The 20,125-nt window shown below is 43.9% G+C and overlaps 1 protein-coding gene and 1 pseudogene across 1 annotated transcript; both read right to left on the minus strand.

The window, feature by feature from the left end:
* Nucleotides 1-19: 19 nt before the first annotated feature.
* Nucleotides 20-15,604, minus strand: OXA1L (OXA1L mitochondrial inner membrane protein). The gene is made up of 10 exons (XM_005895463.2): nt 15,456-15,604; nt 14,853-15,014; nt 4,113-4,335; nt 2,436-2,579; nt 2,080-2,165; nt 1,436-1,600; nt 1,144-1,248; nt 895-1,057; nt 727-807; nt 20-642 (listed from the first exon to the last, which is right to left on the minus strand). Exons 1-10 carry the CDS (start codon nt 15,516-15,518, stop codon nt 500-502), a joined length of 1,335 nt encoding a protein of 444 aa, XP_005895525.2. The 5' UTR covers nt 15,519-15,604; the 3' UTR covers nt 20-499.
* On the minus strand, nt 6,233-6,816 carry LOC138989491 (large ribosomal subunit protein eL21-like; annotated as a pseudogene).
* Nucleotides 15,605-20,125: the final 4,521 nt, after the last annotated feature.

Consider the following 20,125-nt stretch of genomic DNA (forward strand, 5'->3'; position numbering starts at 1 on the left):
CTAAGAAATTGAGCACATCTACTTCTTGAAGGATATTTTATAGGTAATCTTGGGATAAGTGAATGTGGTTCCTCCATATACATTCGCCACTTACCAGGCATACACCGCTGAAGACAAGGCAAATACGGGTGTGACAACACATCTAGCCCTTCATGCCAGGTTACAACACTGAGATGCCTCCTAAGATCATGGGCCAGCAAGAGCAGTCATCACCCAAGCTATTCTTCCTGAAGCGCGCAATCCATTTCCCTGTTTAGTAAGTGTTAGGAAGCAGTGTGTAGCACAGAGGTTTACTAACTCTGCGGACGGAAAGATCACCTGGCTCCCAGGGTTCTTTCACAATCAGGTGGAAGAGTCTGTAGTGGAATCCAATTTTTAAATGAACATCAGTATGTCCCACAGTTTCTAGGTCTGGCGCAAAGACCCAGCATGAAATCGTGTTCGAAGGCTGAGTCTCTGAAGAGACAGAGTTCCTGCCAGTGTGAGCAGGCAGCAGAGGTCAGCCAAGCGTGTCACGCCAGGGTTGCTTTGACTTTGCTTTGTTGCTGCTGCTGCTGCTGCTGCTGCTGTTGGGGGTGTTGGGAGGGTCATTCTTTCCATGCTGCAGCAGAGGGTTGTGGGCAAACGTCTGTCTTAACGGACCTGGGGAAGAAGAGAAAACAAATCCCGATGAACGAAGAAAAGGAAGAAGCAAATGACAGAATTTGGCCTGCAAGGGTTATTTACCCCTGGCAGCGAGCTCCAAGTGGTTCTGCATACGTCGTTCCCGTTCCTGTAGCTGATGGGCCATTTCGGCATTCTTCCAGCCTGTGTAAAGGGGAGGAAGACCACTGGTCCTGGACCCATTTCAAGACCACGTTCCCCCTGTCCTTGTCACAGAGGACGGGCCCTTACCTTGTTTGAAGCTCTTTAGGAAGCCTTCTCGTGGAGCTAACTTGTCTGGGTCGTGCACAACACGTTGGGGAATTTTCAGTACAGTGCGTACAGCAGGAATACGGAGACAGGCCACCTGGCCCAGGGAAAACATGTTGGAGGAGAGCCAGTACATGAACACTGCCTGGATGAGAAGAGAAGGCACTCGGAAGCTGCGTCTCTGGGCACCTTGCCAGGAGACTTGGAGACAGCCCCTACGCCATCACCTACCGTGGGGAAATGGATAGTTATGGGCAAGACTGCCAGGGGCATTAGTCTGATAAAATTTCTCATCCACTGAAGGTCAGAACTTTGCATGCCAGTTTCAGCACCTAACTGGGAAAAAAAGAAAAAGCAAGGGAAGAACATATATTTGACGAGCAAATGCATGTCATTGATCCTGGTTCAGATCTCTTACCCATCAGTTCTGTTTCTCCAGGGAGTGAAGAATGACCATTCTATACAACTGCTTTCCTTTCACTCCCCACTCTGCAGGACAGGCACTTGGCGAACCTGGGCTTACCTCAAGGACACCCCACATTGTAGCTGTGACCACCAGAGGTAATACGTAGATGGGGTCAGATAGTGTGAGATCCTGGAACCACCAGAGACCACCTGTCTGCAGGCTGGGCACGGGAAGGTTGGCCATTTCTCTCAAGGCAATGAAGAAGGAGATGAAGATCGGGGCCTGTGACACAGGATAAACAGTGTCAGTACCCTTTAACAGAGGGAACATTTTAATTACTCCATTATTGAAACCCATAATGGGTTTATGTAGCATAATATCACCGCCAACCTGCTTTTAGGGTCTGCTGCTAAGTCGCTTCAGTCGTGTCCGACTCTGTGCGACCCCATAGATGGCAGCCCACCAGGCTCCCCCGTCCCTGGGATTCTCCAGGCAAGAACACTGGAGTGGGTTGCCATTTCCTTCTCCAATGCATGGAAGTGAAAAGTGAAAGTGAAGTCGCTCAGTCGTGTCCAACTCAGCGACCTCATGGACTGTAGCCCACCAGGCTCCTCCGTCCATGGGATTTTCCAGGCAAGAGTACTGGAGTGGGGAGCCATTGCCTGGGAAACACAGAGGAGGTAATCTGATTTTTAATTTTTGTTGTTGTTTCTCTTAATCTGATTGTTTCTGAAGTTAGAGGGGAAATGTTTTTTGCTCACCTGAGTCAGTGGTAGAATGAGAGGTCTAAAGAGTTTAATATCATGCTTTTTCTGGTAGAATGTCATCTCCGAGGAGGCCCTGTAAACTGGGAAGGGAGTAGAAGTTAATGGTTGGGCTAACAGCTAGGTTGGTGGAGGTGACCATCCTCATAACCTGGCCCATGAGTCACATCTAACCGACCCTGGCCAGGCACTGGAAGCAGTAGGCCCACGAAGCAGGTATATCTCAGAACTTGCCCAACTGTAGTAACTCCCAATTTGAGTTGTTCCCCCTCCTACCCACTGCCCTCTCCCCACCCCCAGCTGTATGTAGGGAAAACAGGTCCTCTCCCATGCTCATTCTGTGACTGACTCACATTCTGTGTGGTTTCCTGTCAACTTGGCCTCTCTGATTCGAGCGGAAAACTTCTGAATCTCTGGCAAATGATTGTGAATCTTGGCTGCCTCTCGTTGGCCCTTCACGATGAGAGGAAACACCAGGCAGCGGGCAAGGACTGTGCCTGGAAACACAAACTAGGAGTGGAGTGACATTCTGCATTCTCCATCAAGCCATTCTGTAGCTAGACGGCTAAATGTTTCTAGGTCCTCCCTGAGAGGGTCTCTTGCCTGGACCTTCCCACCCTGTGGCTCATGCCCACAGGCCCCAAACAAAGGGCGAGGTGTGACTCAGTTCCTTTGAGGCTCAGTCCTCTGCGTTGACATCAAAAGTCTGGCATTAACTTCTCCAAACAACTAACCAGCAATCTTATTTCCTCAAAAAGGTGACAGAAGCTACTTTTATAGATCAATGGTTTCCAAACTTTTCTATGATTAATGGACTCCTTTTTTCCTCAATTCTAAGTGTAACCACAATATACATAACAAATAAAATCAAGCTACCCTGGGTGAGGAGGCTTGTCTGACTGTTAAGACTGTTCAATCTTTGGAATTTGCTTTGCTCAGAAGCACTTTCACAGAATTCTGGGGCTCCCAGGAATGAAGTCTGAAAAATGCTGTCCTAGAAATGTCTGGAATAGGAGGTAACCTGGTGGCCTACTGCTTTAACTCCTTCCTATTTCTTTTCTTACATTTCACATTTCCTGATCATTTCAACAAATATTTATTTAGTTGATGGTATCTGTGATAAGCAAGTGGGCCTGGGCTGAGAAGAGACAAGGGGGAGATACACATTTAAGCTTTATCACCATAATGATAAATGGTGTGAAGTGGACGGAGAAGGGAGCTAAGGACAGAACCCGGAATACCAGCACTGAAGGGGCAGGTAGAGTCCTGAGCAATGGAGATAGGAGGATATGGACAAAGTTGCAAAAGCCAAGGGGCAGGTTCCACACTCTACCGTGTCTGATGCAGAAAGGGCAAGTATGAAAAGTGGACTAAGAAATGATATCACTGGCAGTTAGAACGAGGTGGTATAAATCAGACTGCTGAGGGTCACAGAACAGAAAGAGAGAAAAGCCTACTGGGTGTAGAATACTCTTTTAAATGATAGCTATGAAGAGACGGAGAAAGGGTAGTAGTTAAAAGTGAATTAACGATGAGGCGAAGGAATTTACCAAGAAACACATGGTATGCCTGCACACACCTATATGTTCAGAGAAGGCAGTAAAGATGGAGAAACTGAAGACATGGGGGAGAGAAGATCACTGGAGCAACGTATGGGGAGAAACAGAATTTAAAGCAGTTTTAACCTTATAAGAGGAGCAATGTGAGTATCTTCCCATCTGACCTGATCTTCTGCTCTCTTATCAGGCTTCATCACTTTTACGGAGGTCCCCATACTTAAACCCTACCCTCACATTCAAAAACTTACACTTCTTAAATCCTAGATGACCTAGTGGTTTTAAAATGCCCCCAAGAAATACAGTGGAGTGCATCTAAGTGTCATGAACCTCTTTCACTCATTTGCATCATCGGCTTTTCTCAGCTATAAACTTATGCAACTATTTCCTCTATCCACGCATAGAGCTGCTATCTTTAAAGTTCTACCCCAAACCCCCATTTCCTCTACCCTTGTACAGATATGTTCCCCTTACATGCAGCAATGGCTCCCCACCATGGTAGGCCTAGGTTAACATGCATAAATTCAAGTAAGTTCTGGATCAGTCCCACTGGGGTGTAGGACCCCAGCCCAAGTTCAGCAAAGCTCTGCTCCGCAGCAGCTTGGATGACATCTGCGGCCTCTCCAGAAGCCACTTCAGGTACTGCTGGTACTGCTGTGGGTGGGGGAGTTGCAGGAATGACTGGAGGGGCCGGAACCTGTGGGGGAAAAAAGTCATGTATTATATTCGGTCCCTAGAGGAGGAAATGGCAACCCACACTAGTATTCTTGTCTGAAAAATCCCATGGACAGAGGAGCCTGGTGGGTTACCGTCCAAAGGGTCACAGAGAGTCGCTTGAGCGACTAAGCACATTATATTCAGCAGGGGGCAGACACATAGAAAACGAGGTCCCTCTTACAACAACCAACACTGGGGTACTTACTCTCTGGACTCCTTATTTCTTGTTCTCCCATGGTAGCCTATACTGTCCAAAGAATTCAAAGCTTAAAAATGACATTTAATGTCAGGAAGTCAATTAAAAATTATTTTTCTAGGTTTTATGATGCTTATGGTATTTGTCAGTTTTTCAAAAAACATTACTTTGTAAAGGTTTCTTATTTTAAATACATATTCCTGTTCATGATTTTTAAAAAAGGATATTTTATTTTCCCCTCTAAGCAGGAAGATAAGTTACTCAGAATAAGACTTCATGACTCTCCTTCATGTTAGGAAGTTATTTCTTTTATTAGTATTTTCCAAATTTCAGTTGTATGAGTATCACTGGCACAATTTTGCATACACTTAAACTATTATAATTTTTCTTTAAACAACTCAGTTTTTAAGATGGTATCTACTTGGTGCTGAGAAATATTAATGTCCATGAAATCAGGGACATACAAGTTGTAATTGTGTCAACTGAAAAAACGCACAACCTCAAAGATGAGAATTGTGTTTTATTTGGGACATTACTGACACAGCCCAGGACACAGCCTCTCAGGTCTGAGGAAGAAGCCAGGATATGCAAGAATTTTTGCAAAACAAACAACCCCCAAAAACCAGGTAGTCAAACACCAAAAGATTACTGCTAATTCAAGAAAAACCAGGTAGGTGTCTCAAGTTAATGAATTTAGTGCTTTTCTATGTATGGAAAGCTACAAGAGCCTCGGTTTATTGAAATCATTCCTTTGATATATACCTTAACTTTCTAGGGCCAGTATTCTGCTTCTCCATCCTGAATCCCCTCAGGATGCACTATAGGGGTGGCTGCAGTGGCTGATGGCCCCGATATACTTTGTTTGCTGACGCGGCAGGTGACATTCTTTGGTCATAAATTTTTTCTCTTTTTTTCCTCTTTTCAGGTCATAAATTTGACCAAAAGTTGGGAGGCATTATGACTAGTTTTGTCTCATGGCACTAGGAAGGCTGATGTGTAGATCTGGCAAAGATTCTGCCAATAGGCCACTCAAACTGCTTACTTTTGGATCAGGCCCTGTTGATAATCTAAAATTCTCTAGATTGCCTGTGAAAGACCGCTATGTGCAAGAAAAATGTTGCCTGCCATATGAGTAAACAAAGGGTGCGGGAGCCATCAGCCACCCTCAACTGTATACCCTGAGGGGATTCAGGACGGAGGAAAACAGAATATTGGTGCTATATACTGGTAGCTCAGACTGTAAAGCATCTGTCTACAATGCGGGAGACCCGGGTTCGATCCCACGCTCGGGAAGATCCGCTGGAGAAGGAAATGGAAATCCACTCCAGTACTATTGCCTGGAAAATCCCATGGACAGAGGAGCCTGGTAGCTATAATCCATGGGGTCACAAAGAGTCGGACACGACTGAGCGACTTCACTTACTTACTTTATACTTAAGGTGCTTATCAAAGGAATGATCTCAACAAGCCCAGACTCTTACATCAGTCCATACATAGAAAAGTGCTAAACTCATCAACTTGAGATATCTGGTTTTGCTTTTCTTTTTTTTTATAAATAATATCTGGCAGTTTATTAAAAAATGGAGCATACTGAACAACAAACTATCTTACACCTTTCAGGAAGAAAAAACACTAAATTTAAAAAGACATCACCCACTCAATTTGGACACAACACCTCTACTCAATTAAGAGAATCATTTGCACAGTCCAGGTCTTTATTTCTACACCCATCAGGCCATGAATTCATAGGGAATGGGCTCCAACAGTTCGGGTTCCTTTCCATTGGTCCTCACAAAGTGTGCTTCTCTGGGTGGAGCAGGCTGGTGCTTCAGCTGAACCCAAGTCCCTTTCTCTTTGGCTTCCTTCTTTTTCTGATCATTTTCCTTTACACGTTTCAGGAAGCTATCTCGGCTCTTAGAGTGCTTAATATGCTCGATACGCACGCTAATTCTCTTGGCAAGAATCTTGCCCTTAACTTGTTTGTTTACAATGATGCCAACAGCATGCTGGGTGACATTGTAGATTCTCCCAGTTTTGCCATGGTAACATTTGTGGGGCATTCCTTTTTGAACAGTACGCATTCCCTTGATATCTACAATATCACCCTTCCTGTAGATTCGCATGATGTGGCCAAAGGAACAACTCCATGTTTTCTGAAAGGCCTGGAGAACATGTAGCGGGTGCCCCGCTTCTTTCCCTTTGTGTTGGTCATCTTGGCGAATCAGTCTGAGGGGCCGGGAGAGAGAAGAGCCTGGTTTTTCTTTAATACTATTTTTAAAAAATCTTTTGATATTCTGACTACCTGTTTCCCGCCACCTCCCCAAACTTCCATATATCCTGGCTCCTTTCTTACCTCTTTGGAACAGCCCCTCAGAGCTTATCTGAGAGGCAGTCTTCCAGGCTTAAGTCCTTAGCAAGTTCACTGAATAAAACATAATCTTCAACTTTTAGGTTGTACACTTTTCACAGTTAACCATTTTGGTGACTACCAAAGGATCCAGAGTATACCTCTCTCCTTCACCTGAACTCTTTGAGGACTTAGGGCCTCATATTAGCAGAGGCCTCTTGGGACTGTCTGCCTCCTTGGAGAGTCCAGACAATTCAGGGGGATTCTTGGATCTCCTGACTATTGGCTGATGATTCTGAGTTTTATTTGGCAGTCTCTAACTGGTACCTGGCTCCCCAGCTGAAAGATACTAGGGGAGCCCAGATGAAAGATGGGGAGTTGCTCAGTAGAGACACCAAGCAGTCTAAACTGGGTGATTAGATGAGAGGCTGGCCTAACATCTTTGCCTCCAACTAACACTCTAGCCACGTCTATGTATGTACAAAACGTGTAAGTACTCACTTAATTGGGAATTAAAGGAAATCTTGCCCTGAAAATGGCCAATATGGGGCTCTTTTATTGCATTTGCAGTTAAGTTTGACCAACCTGGATAACCACGATGGTGTGATCACTCATCTAGAGCCAGACATCCTGGAGTTTGAAGTCAAATGGGCCTTAGGAAGCATTACTACAAACAAAGCCAGTGGAAGTGATGGAATTCCACCTGAGTTATTTCAAATCCTAAAAGATGATGTTGTGAAAGTACTGCATTCAACATGCCAGCAAATTTGGAAAAACTCAGCAGTAGCCACAGGACTGGAAAAGGTCAGTTTTTATTCCAATGCCAAAGAAGGGCAATGCCAAAGAATGTTCAAACTGCACAACTGCACCTATTTCACATGCTAGCAAAGCAATGCTCAACATCCTCCAAGTGAGGCTTCAACAGTATGTGAACTGAGAACTTTCAGTTGTACAAGCTGGATTTAGAAAAGGCAGAGGAACCAGAGGTCAAATTGCCAACATACGCTGAATCACAGAAAAAGCAAGGGAATTCCAGAGAAACATCTACTTCTGCTTCATTGACTGTGTTAAAGCCTTTGATTGTGTGGGTCACAACAAACGGCAGAAAATTCTTAAAGAGACAGGAATACCAGAACATCTTACCTGCCTCCTGTAAGAAAGGAGAAACCTGTACACAAGTCAGGAATCAACACTTAGAACGGGACATGGAACAACAGACTGGTTCCAAATTGGGAAAGGAGTACGTCAAGGCTGTATATTGTCATCCTGCTTATTTAACTTCTATGCAGAATACATCATGTGAAATGCCGAACTGGATGAAGCTCAAGCTGGAATCAAGACTGCAGGGAGAAATATCAATAACCTCAGATATGCAGATGATTCCACCCTAATGGCAGAAAGTGAAGAGGAACTAAAGGGCTAAAGGTTCTAAAGAACTAAAGGTCGAAGAGGAGAGTGAAAAAGCTGGCTCAAAACTCAACATTCAAAAAAACTAAGATCATGGCATCCGGTTCCACTACTTCATAGCAAATAGATAGGGAAACAATGGAAACAGTGACCGACTTTATTTTCTTAGGCTCCAAAATCACTGTGGACAGTGGCGGCAGCCATTAAATTAAAAGACGCTTGCTCCCTGGAGAAGGAAATGGCAGCCCACTCCAGTATTCTTGCCTGGAGAATCCCATAGAAAGAGGAGCCTGGCAGGCTACAGTCCATGGGGTCGCAAGAGTCGGACATGACTTAGTGCACTGTCTCACCCCAGAGATCCTGTCACATATACCACAAAAACCAAACATCCCCCAATGACCTTGGCCCCACTGTTCCAATCACTCCCAGGTGGGAATTCAGGCACATGTCCACAGAGGTCACAGACAACATACATACGGTTCTGTTATGTCCCATATATTACCCTTTCATGTCCCAAGGAAGACATTTTCTCTTAGAGATTTTCATTTAGTGTATCTTTAAAAAATCTTGTGTTAAACTTGCCTCCATCTTTTTCTTGGGTAAGGACAACCCAGAAATGGCCCTTTTGTGTCTGTGATGTTGCCATTCACAGCTTTCTTGATAGGCCTAGTACAACCCTGAGAACAGGGTTGCTGTATGCTGAGTGTCAGATGGTAGCTCTTAGCTTTGCCTATCTTAGGTAGTTATGCTGTGCATTTTTTATTGGTGTACCATGTTTGATTTGTCCCTAATACCTTTGAAGTTTTTCTGAGAAATGAATAATGCAACATGAACTTATTAAAATACATTTTAAGCCTTTAAAAAAATAAATAAAAAAAAAAAATAAAAGACGCTTGCTCCTTGGAAGAAAAACTATGACAAATCTAACAATGTATTAAAAAGCAGAGACATCACTTTGCCCACAAAGGTCTGTATACTCAAAGCTATGGTTTTTGCAGTAGTCATGTACAGGTGAGAGAGTTGGATCATAAAGAAGGCTGAGTGCCAAAGAATTGGTGCTTTCAAACTGTGGTGCTAGAGAAGATGCCTGAGAGTCCCTTGGACAGCAAAGAGATCAAAGTAGTCAATTCTAAAGGACATCAACACTGAATATTCATTGGAAGCACTAATGCTGAGGTTCCAATACTTTGGCCATCTGATGTGAAGAGTCAACTCACTGGAAAAGACCCTGATGCTGGGAAAGACTGAAGGCAAGAAGAAAAGGGGGTGGCAAACGATGGTTGGATGGCATCATCGACTCAATGGATATGAGTTTGAGCAAACTCCAGGAGATAGTGAAGGATAGGGAAGCCTGGCATGGTGCAGTTCATGGGGTCACAAAGAGGTGGACATCACTGAGCACCTGAACAAAAGACTCCTGTATCTTTCCTTACACAGAAAAGTGCTAAACTCATAAACTTGAGACACTTGGTTTTTCTTTAACAGTAATCCTTTGATGTTTCAACTACCTTTTTGTTTGTTTTGCAAAACTCCTATATACCTTGGCTCCTCACTCACCTCTTTGGAACAATCCCTCAGAGCTGGGAGCTTGCATCCTAGTTAAGTCCTCAGTAATGCCCCAAATTCTCCAAGCCAGGCTTCAACAATACATAAACTATGAACTTCCAGATGTTCAAGCTGGTTTTCGAAAAGGCAGAGGAACCAGAGATCAGATTGCCAATATCTGTTGGGTCATCAAAAAAGCAAGAGAGTTCCAGAAAAACATCTACTTCTGCTTTATTGACTACACCAAAGCCTTTGACTGTGTGGATCACAAAAAACTGTGGAAAATTCTTAAAGAGATGGGAATATCAGACAACCTTACCTGCCTAATGAGAAATCTGTATGTAGGTCAAGAAGCAAGTTAGAACTGGACATGGAATAACAGACTCGTTCCAAATTGGGAAAGGAGTATGTCAAGGCTGTGTATTGTCACCCTGCTTATTTAACTTCTATGCAGAGTCCATCATGTAAAATGCTGGGCTGGATGAAGCCCAAGCTGGAATCAAGACTGCCAGGAGAAATATCAATAACATCAGATATGCAGATGACACTACCCTGATGGCAGAAAGTGAAGAAGAACTAAAGAATCTCTTGATGAAAGTAAAAGAGGAGAGTGAAAAAGTTGGCTTAAAGCTCAACATTCAGAAAACTAAGATCGTGGCATCCGGTCCCATCACTTCAGGCAATCAGATGGGGAAACAATGGAAACAGTGAGAGACTTTATTTTTGGGGGCTCCAAAATCACTGCAGATGGTGACTGCAGCCATGAAATTAAAAGATGCTTGCTCCTTGGAAGAAAAGCTCCAACCTAGACAGCATATTAAAAAGCAGAGACATTACTTTGCCAACAAAAGTCCGTCTAGTCAAAGCTATGGTTTTTCCAGTAGTCATGTATGGATGTGAGAGTTGGACTATAAAGAAAGATGAGTGCCAAAGAACTGATGCCTCTGAACTGTGGTGTTGGAGAAGACTCCTGAGAGTCCCTTGGACTGCAAGGAGATCCAACCAGTTCATCCTAAAGGAAATCAGTCCTGAGTATTCATTGGAAGGACTGATGCTGAAGCTGAAACTCTAATACTTTGGCCACCTGATGGGAAGAGCTGACTCATTTGAAAAGACCCTGATGCTTGGAAAGATTGAAGGCAGGAGGAGAAGGGGCCAACAGTGGATGAGATAGTTGGAGAGCATCACTGACTTGATGGATATGAATTTGAGTAAGCTCCCAGAGTTGGTGATGGACAGGGAAGCCTGGTGTGCTACAGTTTACTGGGGTCACAAAGAGTCGAACACGACTGAGTGACTGAACTGAACTGAATGCCCCAAGTAAGACTCAACTCTCAACCTTTATGTTGTGCTTTTTTTCCCCCCAGTTGATAACTCAACTCATTTATTTTGCTGCACCATGTGGGTTGTGGATTTCCTAACTTATGAAAATAACACCAAGTTATTATTTTTTCTTGCTGAAAACGTTGCCAAAGAATATGAACTTACTGACTTTTAGTAAACCTAGGTAGAATAAAAGATATGTCTAACTGATTAAGCCAGCATGCTTAAGCTAGCTTTAACACCGGATATTAATTTACTACTTCCTAGATCACATGAACCCGAAATTCATTCTGGCCAGTTTCCTTTATATAGAAAGAGTTAATTTGTAAGTACTTACTTTAAAGTCAATTAAATAGAGGCCTTTTATAAATTTTGAAAAGTATACCCAGAGGTAGTGACATCTTATATGTATAATATATATGCTGCTGCTAAGTCACTTCAGTCGTGTCTGACTCTGTGCGACCCCATAGACGGCAGCCCACCAGGCTCCACTGTCCCTGGGATTCCCCAGGCAAGAACAGTGGAGTGGGTTGCCATTTCCTTCTCCAATGCATGAAAGTGAAAAGTGAAAGTGAAGTCGCTCAGTCATGTCCGACCCTCAGCGAGCCCATGGACTGCAGCCTTCCAGGCTTCTCCGTCCATGGGATTTTCCAGGCAAGAGTACTAGAGCGGGGTGCCATTGACTTCTCCATAATATATATACAGACATACAAACAGATAATACTAGAGATCTCATAGTTTCATTAAAATACTTAGTTATGTGGAAAAGGAAATGGCAACCCACTGCAGTATTCTTGCCTGAGAAATCCCATGGACAGAGAAGCCTGGGGGGGACTACCGTCCATGGGGTCACAAAGAGTCGGACACAACTTAGCAACCAACAACAACAACAAAAAACTTAAGTTTTGAATCAAGTATTAATAAACTTACTAGTTTAGAGGCTATATTTACATTTCTGATTTATAGAGATTTTCAAGACAAAAATAGTTGCTTTTAATTTCCCAAAGAACTGGTCAATTGCCTAAGTGATACTAAGACTGATTTGCTGAACTAAATTTTGTTTTCTTTTTTAATCACTGACTTCCAACTAAACTGAAAATCAAGATTTCTACATTATAGAACTTTAGGGTTCAATTTACTATGTCTTCAAAAGTTTTTATAAGGCATTCAACAAAGGCCCTCTTTCTGAGTGCACCAGTTAGACCCAGAGCAAATCTCTATTACTATTTTTGCTAGCCCTGGGACATCAGCTCCCAGTTTTTACGTTATGGTGTGTGTGCTCTGATAACCCTACTGGTTTCCTTTAGTATGGTTAATTACTATAGTCTGAGGAGCAGATTTATATGCCCTGTCTTATAATAATAACAGGCAGGGGAGTGAGACATGATGTCTATCCCACAATAAGGCAAAAGAGATATAATCATCTTACATAAAGCCCATTTAAATATACCAGTTTTGATAAATTTTTATCTCATTTCTATCAACTTCTATAACTTTAACTTTAGTCTCTGTCAGGATCACATCAAGTCTTGGTCTTAGAAGCAGTCCAGAAACTTCCTTTTTAATAAAATCATTTGATCTATTTTTGTATAAAAGGCTCCGGGTTCCCAGTGAAAGGTTGAGCCAAGGGACTCAGGCTCTTTTATCAATTTTTTAAAACTTAATCAACTGCCCCAACTGTTGTCCCAAGCAACTGTTAGTCAGATATCTCTGTTTAAGTTTCTTCTAGCCTTTAGGGGGAAGAAAAGCTAATACTGGGACCAATAATGTTGGTCCATCCAACCTAAGGTAATGTGTTGAAACCTTTTGTTTTGATCCTATTAGCATCTGTTTTATATATCTTTTTTCTTAATATAACCACTTAAAGATTTCTTTATCCATTTGAGACACGAGTTCTTTAACATTTCCACTTTAGTGGGAAGAAGTTTGTAGATTTTCTCTTCATTTCTTAAACCTCCGTTAATCAGCCTAATCAACATTAATGATCTTCATGTTTTTATTAGCATCTGTAAAACCCACTCACTGAAGGGAAACAGAAACCACAAATAAGGTTGTCCATACCTTTTTTAAAAAACAAAAAAACTAACAGAATTCTTAGGTTAACTACTGTGTGTGTGTGTGTGAGTTTGTGTGTAGTCACCTTCTGTTTTTTTTTCCATAGGTATCAATAAACAGCTGTATATAATGAGAGCTCTGTAAAAATGTATCTATGAAGACATTTTTCCAATTTAAAGCATCAGTGGTTATTGACAGGTGGCACTTTAATTACAACTCAAATCAGTAAGACAAAAGAGGTACCCCTACAAGAAAGTACAAAGGATGTAGCCTTCAGAAGATCTATAAAGTTTACTCAAAACAGTATAAGAAAGTAAAGGTCGTTATTGTATAGGCTGATGCAACCAAGATTAAGATGACTGAAGTCCCTGAGAATTGGCACGGTCAGACAAAAGACTGCCCAGAAGCTCAGTCTATTTAATTGGCTGCCGAATGCACACCATACTTTCAAACGGGAGCCAGGTACCTGTTAGACATTGCCAAATACAAGGATTATCAACCGGTAAGTGGGAGATCCGAGAACCAGGAGAGACTCACCCACATTTGTCTGGACTCTCTGAGGAGGCAGATAGGCACAAGAGGCCCCTGCTTGTACCAAGGCCCCAGTTCAGGGGAAGGGGAAAACGCTACTCTGGGCCCCTTCGCTGGTAGCCCAAACTGCCCACTGGAAAAAAAACAAGACCTAAAAGTTGAGAATTGTGTTTCATTTGGGGCATTACTGAGGGGCTTCCCTGGTGGCTCAGATGGTAAAGAATCACCCTGCAAAGCAGGAGAACAGGGTTTGATCCCTGGGTGGGGAGGATCCCCTGGAGAAGGGAATGGCTACCCACTCCAGTATTCTTGCCTGGAGAATTCCATGCACAGAGGAGCCTGGCGGGCTACAGTCCATGAAGTTGCAAAGAGTTGACTGAGCGACTAATACTTATTATTATTACTCGGGTCTTAAGCCTAGGACACAGGCTCTCAGCTCTGAGGGACTGTTCAGAAGAGGTAAGGGAGGAGCCAGGATATACAGGAGTTTGCCAAACAATGCCCCTCAGTCCCAGCCCAACCAGGTAATTACAACACCAAAAAATTACAGCTAATAAAAACCAGAAGTCTCAAGTTAATGAATTTAGTGTTTTTCTATGTATGGAAAGATGCAAGAGTTCGGGCTTACTGAAATCACTCCTTTGATATGTACCCTAACTAGCTACCGCTAGTATTGTTTCTCCATCCTCAATTCCCTCAGGGTGCACTTGTTGGGGGTGGCCACTGGGACTGCTGGCCTCAACATCCTTTGTTTACTGATATGGCAGGTGACATTCTTTATCCACATTTGACATGCAAATTATAATTTTTCCAATATACAAACAGAATTGCATCTTATTTCACCATCAGTGGCTTGCCACCATTCTGGCAAACAACGCCTTGTTTACAACATAAACTTTTCCTCCTGCGCTCTCAATAATTTTACCACTGATGTGAAAATCTATCCCAAGCAGAGATGCTATCATTTGGGGAGTTGGGTGGTGTGTGGACAAGAACACAGCTCCATATTCCCCTCCTCCCAATAAAAGCAAAATAAAAATAAAATCTGCAAGAAGCACCATTCCTAACATTTCAGTGACGAAATGTCTCTTACCTGGGCTTCTCCAAAAGAGACGGCAGAGGTACTGAGGCCGCGGGGGCCTGGGGCCATGAGCAGGACATAGCGCGGGTGCCCGAGGCACCGGTCGGCTGGGAACCCGAGCCCAGCTGTCAGCGGTTTCCGGGGCCACTGGCAGGGCCCTGCGACGCTGTGGAACTGAGTGGGTAGAAGGGAGATGGAGTCCTTTTATCAGGTAAAATCGATAATTATGCTCATCCCTCCCCTCAGGAGACAGGCAGCCAATTTCCACAGGTGAGGACTCTTCTACTCCCCGCGCTCAGACTGCGAGCCCGAAAGCATGCAAGCTGTGAGTCCTGCTTCTCAGCTACCGCAGACCCACCCCGGGGCCCAGAAGTTGAGGCTGAGGTTTCTCTAGAAGAAGTGACGCTTGTCCCAGGAACAGACTAAAATACGGGGCTGCTGACCCCGCGGAGTCTGGGACGTAACCCTTCCGCGCCCTCATATGACCCGAGGCCACGAGAAGGAGGTCAGGGTGAGCAGGTCAGCGTCTGCTCATGCCCGTTTGCACAAGCCACTCCTGGCTCGGCTCACAGGGACAGTGAGGCATCCTGGCGCTCGGACCCGGGGTATCCTTACCTGACGCTGGGGCCGTAGTAAGCGCAGAAGCTGCCGGCGTCCGCACATCAACGCCAACGCCATCTTGCCGGGAAGAGGACGTACGTTCGCGTCTGCGCACTGAGAACCGCAGCCTCGCGGGAGGAAGCCCTTTTGGAAATGGGCGTGAAGTCAGAGTTTTACCACACTCCAGAGGTAAAGGAAACTGGCGCTTGGCGGCCATATTTGAAGTGGGTAAGAAGCCGCAAAGGGACATTAACGAGATCGCGCTGATTCTGTTTTCAGGAGATTGAAGTTCAGAGCCTAATAACCGGGTTTTGTTAGTGGCTGTAAATCCTGAGCGGTTTTCTCTCTATACTTAAAATCCGCTATTCTCTAAAAAAGACTCTCCAGAGGGTCTGGCTGTCCTCGGTGTGGGTTTTCTGTACCCAGTGATGTTTGATTTGTTGTTGCTAGGTAATATTGTAATGTATCGGGAAGCCTGGCGTGCTGCAGGCAGTCCGTGGGGTCGCAGAGTCGGACGCAACTGAACTACAACAAATTACAGTGCGTGCTAAGTTACTTTAGTCGTGTCCGACTCTTTGCGACACCATGGACTGTAGCCCACCAGGTTCCTCTGTCCATGGGATTCTTCAGGCGAGAATATTGGTGTGGGTTGTTATTTCCTCCTCCAGGGGATCTTGCCAATTCAGTGATCGAACCGGTGTCTCTTATGTCTCCTGTATTGTCAGGCAAGTTCTTTACCACTGGCGCCACCTGGGAAGCCCCTGTAATCACTGATCCAGTGAAATTTGAGAATGGTCTGGAATTAGAAATTGAAGGAAGGTAGCTTCTAGGAAATACTTTCCTTCCAGATAAAAAGAGAAAACTTCAAGAGGAGGCTCTGCGCTTTCCTTAGGGTGATTGAGGAGCCTCTTGTGACATTGAGGGGACAAATCTTTTTTAAAAATATGTATTTAGTTGCAGCATGTGAACTCTTAGTCAGGACATGCGGGATCTAGCTCCCTGACCAGGGATGAACCTTGGCCTTCTGCCTTGGGAACAAGGAGTCTTAGCCACTGGACCACCAGCGAAGTCCCCTAGGGGACAAATCTTTAAAGATGAGAGGCGAACACGCTGAAGATGGTTGTATGGAAAGATAGAAAATCCCCTGGAAAATCCCCGAATACTTGATGATGTCATTGAGCTGTTGCTGCATCAGAATTAGACCCACCTGTCTCCAGATTTTGTTGTGTAAGATAACTGATGGTCTTTATTGTCGAAATCTTTATGACATATTAATAACATATGTTGGATGTCATTGTAAACAAGCTTTTAAAAGTTGCTTTGAAAAATTAATACAGAGGTAATGGCAAATATACAGCTATAGAACACTTGGCAAAAAATTGAAAACCAGAAAACCAAAAACCAAACAACCTGTGATAGACTGTTACTTTGGTCAGTCAGTTCAGTAGCTCAGTCTTGTCCGACTCTTTGTGACCCCATAGACTGTAGCACGCCAGGCCTCCCTGTCCATCATCAACTCTGGGAACTTACTCAAACTCATGTCCATTGAGCCAGTGATGCTATCCAACCATCTCATCCTCTGTCGTCCCCTTCTCCTCCTGCCTTCAATCTTTCCCAGCATTAGGGTCTTTTCCAATGACTCAGTTCTTTGCATCAGGTGGCCAAAGTATTGGAGTTTCAGCTTCAGCATCAGTCCTTCCAATGAATACTCAGGACTGATTTCCTTTACGATGGACTGGTTGGGTCTCCTTGCAGTCCAAGGGACTCTCAAGAGTCTTCTCCAACACCACAGTTCAAAAGCATTAATTCTTCTGCGCTCAGCTTTCTTTATAGTCCAACTCTCACATCCATACATGACTACTGGAAAAACCATAGCCTTGACTAGACGAACCTTTGTTGGCAAATGTCTCAGCTTTTTAATATGCTGTCTAGGTTGGTCATAACTTTCCTTCCAAGGAGCAAGCATCTTTTAATTTCATGGCTGCAGTCACCATCTGCAGTGATTTTGGAGCCCAAAAAAGTAAAATCTGCCACTATTTCCAGTTTCCCCATCTATTTGCCTGAAGTAATGGGACCGGATGCCATGATCTTAGTTTTCTGAATGTTGAGCTTTAAGCCAAATTTTTCACTCTCCACTTTCACTTTCATCAAGAAGCTTTTGAGTTCCTCTTCACTTTCTGCCATCAGGGTGGTGTCATCTGCATATCTGAGGTTATTGATATTTCTCCCGGCAATCTTGATTCCAGCTTGGGCTTCATCCAGCCCAGCATTTCTCATGAGGTACTCTGTATATAAGTTAAATAAGCAGGGTGAAAATATACTGCCTTGATGTACTCCTTTTCCTATTTGGAACCAATCTGTTGTTCCATGTCCAGTTAACTGTTTCTTCTTGACCTGCATACAGATTTCTCAAGAGGCAGGTCAGGTGGTCTGATATTCCCATCTCTTTAAGAATTTTCCACAGTTTATTGTGATCCACACAGTCAAAGGCTTTGGCATAGTCAATAAAGCAGAAATAGATGTTTTTCTGGAACTCTCTTGCATTTTCAGTGACCCAGCTGCTGCTGCTAAGTCACTTCAGTCGTGTCCGACTCTGTGTGACCCCATAGACGGAAGCCACCAGGCTCCCCTGTCCCTGGGATTCTCCAGGCAAGAACATTGGAGTGGGTTGCCATTTCCTTCTCCAATGCATGGAAGTGAAAAGTGAAAGTGAAGTCGCTCAGTCGTGTTCAACTGTTCACGACCCCATGGACTGCAGCCTACCAGGCTCCTCCATCCATGGGATTTTCCAGGCAAAGTACTGGAGTGGGGTGCCATTGCCTTTTCCCAGCAGATGTTGGCAATTTGATCTCTCATTCTTCTGCCTTTTCTAAAATCAGCTTAAACATCTGGAAGTTCATCGTTCACATATTGTTGAAGCCTGGATTGGAGAATTTTGAGCATTACTTTACTAGTGTGTGAGATGAGTGCAATTGTGCGGTAGTTTGAGCATTCTTTGGCATTGCCTTTCTTTGGGACTGGAATGAAAACTGACCTTTTCCAGTCCTGTGGACACTGCTGAGTTTTCCAAATTTGCTGGCATATTGAGCACAGCACTTTCACAGCATCATCTTTAAGGATTTGAAATAACTCAACTGGAATTCCATCACCTCAACTAGCTTTGTTTTTAGTGATGCATTTTGGTAGCCCCAAATGAATCTTCCCTCTCGGTTTTGCACCATTGATAGTTCCTGTCTCTTGAATCTGAGCTGGCCTATGACTTGCTTTGGTCCTTAGAATTCATCCTAGGCCTATGCCTTTTGTGTGTGTGTGTGTGTGTTAGTTGCTTAGTCGTGTCTGACTCTTTGTGCTGTGTGTGTGTTTGTGTGTGTGTGTTAGTCGCTCTGTCGTGTCTTACTCTTTGTGACCCCATGGACTGTAGCTGGCCAGGCTCCTCTGTCCATGGAATTCTCCAGGCAAGAATACTGGGGTGGGTTGCCATTCCCTTCTCCAGGGACTGTCTCCACCCAGAAATCGAACTTGGGTCTCCCACACTGCAGTCAGATTCTTTACCGACTGTATGCCTTAAGAAAGCTTAATAGCTTCTACTTTTGCATTCAGGGGGAAGTGGCATTGGACTTCCATGCTGTGTAAACTGTAAAGCCCAACCTAACCACATGGAGGAACCCTGGCTGAGGGCTTGGCTAACAGCACCCACTGAGCTCCCAGCCAACAGTCACAACCAACTCTCCAGCTATGTGAAGAAGGTCATTTTGCAAGCGGCTTCTTCAGCCTCTACTGTAGCTGTTGATACTTTAGATGACTCTGTGTATGGTAGATAGGCTGCCCAGCTCTGCCTAAGTTGTAGAATACAAGCAGATTCAATGATTGTGGTTTTAGCCACTAAGTTTTAGAGTACTTTGGTTTTTTTTTTTAAATTTTATTTTATTTTTAAACTTTACATAATTGTATTAGTTTTGCCAAATATCAAAATGAATCCGCCACAGGTATACATGTGTTCCCCATCCTGAACCCTCCTCCCTCCTCCCTCCCCATACCATCCCTCTGGGTCGTCCCAGTGCACTAGCCCCAAGCATCCAGTATTGTGCATCGAACCTGGACTGGCAATTCGTTTCTTACATGATATTTTACATGTTTCAATGCCATTTTCCCAAATCTTCCCACCCTCTTCCTCTCCCACAGAGTCCATAAGTCCAAAGTCCAGTATTGTGCATCGAACCTGGACTGGCAATTCGTTTCTTACATGATATTTTACATGTTTCAATGCCATTTTCCCAAATATTCCCACCCTCTTCCTCTCCCACAGAGTCCATAAGACTGTTCTATACATCAGTGTCTCTTTTGCTGTCTCGTACACCGGGTTATTGTTACCATCTTTCTAAATTCCATATATATGCGTTAGTATCCTGCATTGGTGTTTTTCCTTCTGGCTTACTTCACTCTGTATAATAGGCTCCAGTTTCATCCACCTCATTAGAACGGATTCAAATGTATTCTTTTTAATGGCTGAGTAATACTCCATTGTGTATATGTACCACAGCTTTCTTATCCATTCATCTGCTGATGGACATCTAGGTTGCTTCCATGTCCTGGCTATTATAAACAGTGCTGCGATGAACATTGGGGTACACGTGTCTCTTTCCCTTCTGGTTTCCTCAGTGTGTATGCCCAGCAGTGGGATTGCT

This window comes from Bos mutus, chromosome 10, assembly GCF_027580195.1.
Source record: "Bos mutus isolate GX-2022 chromosome 10, NWIPB_WYAK_1.1, whole genome shotgun sequence".
In the NCBI taxonomy this organism is placed as follows: Eukaryota; Metazoa; Chordata; class Mammalia; order Artiodactyla; family Bovidae; genus Bos; species Bos mutus.

Bases quoted from the DNA above. Each gene is read 5' to 3' on its own strand.
- OXA1L (XM_005895463.2), bottom strand. From the start codon at position 15,518: ATGGCGTTGGCGTTGATGTGCGGACGCCGGCAGCTTCTGCGCTTACTA. The intron at 15,015-15,455 runs GTAAGGATACCC...CTACCCACTCAG, and splicing joins TACTACGGCCCCAGCGTCAG to TTCCACAGCGTCGCAGGGCC. The intron at 1,058-1,143 runs GTAGGTGATGGC...CTTCTCATCCAG, and splicing joins TAACTATCCATTTCCCCACG to GCAGTGTTCATGTACTGGCT.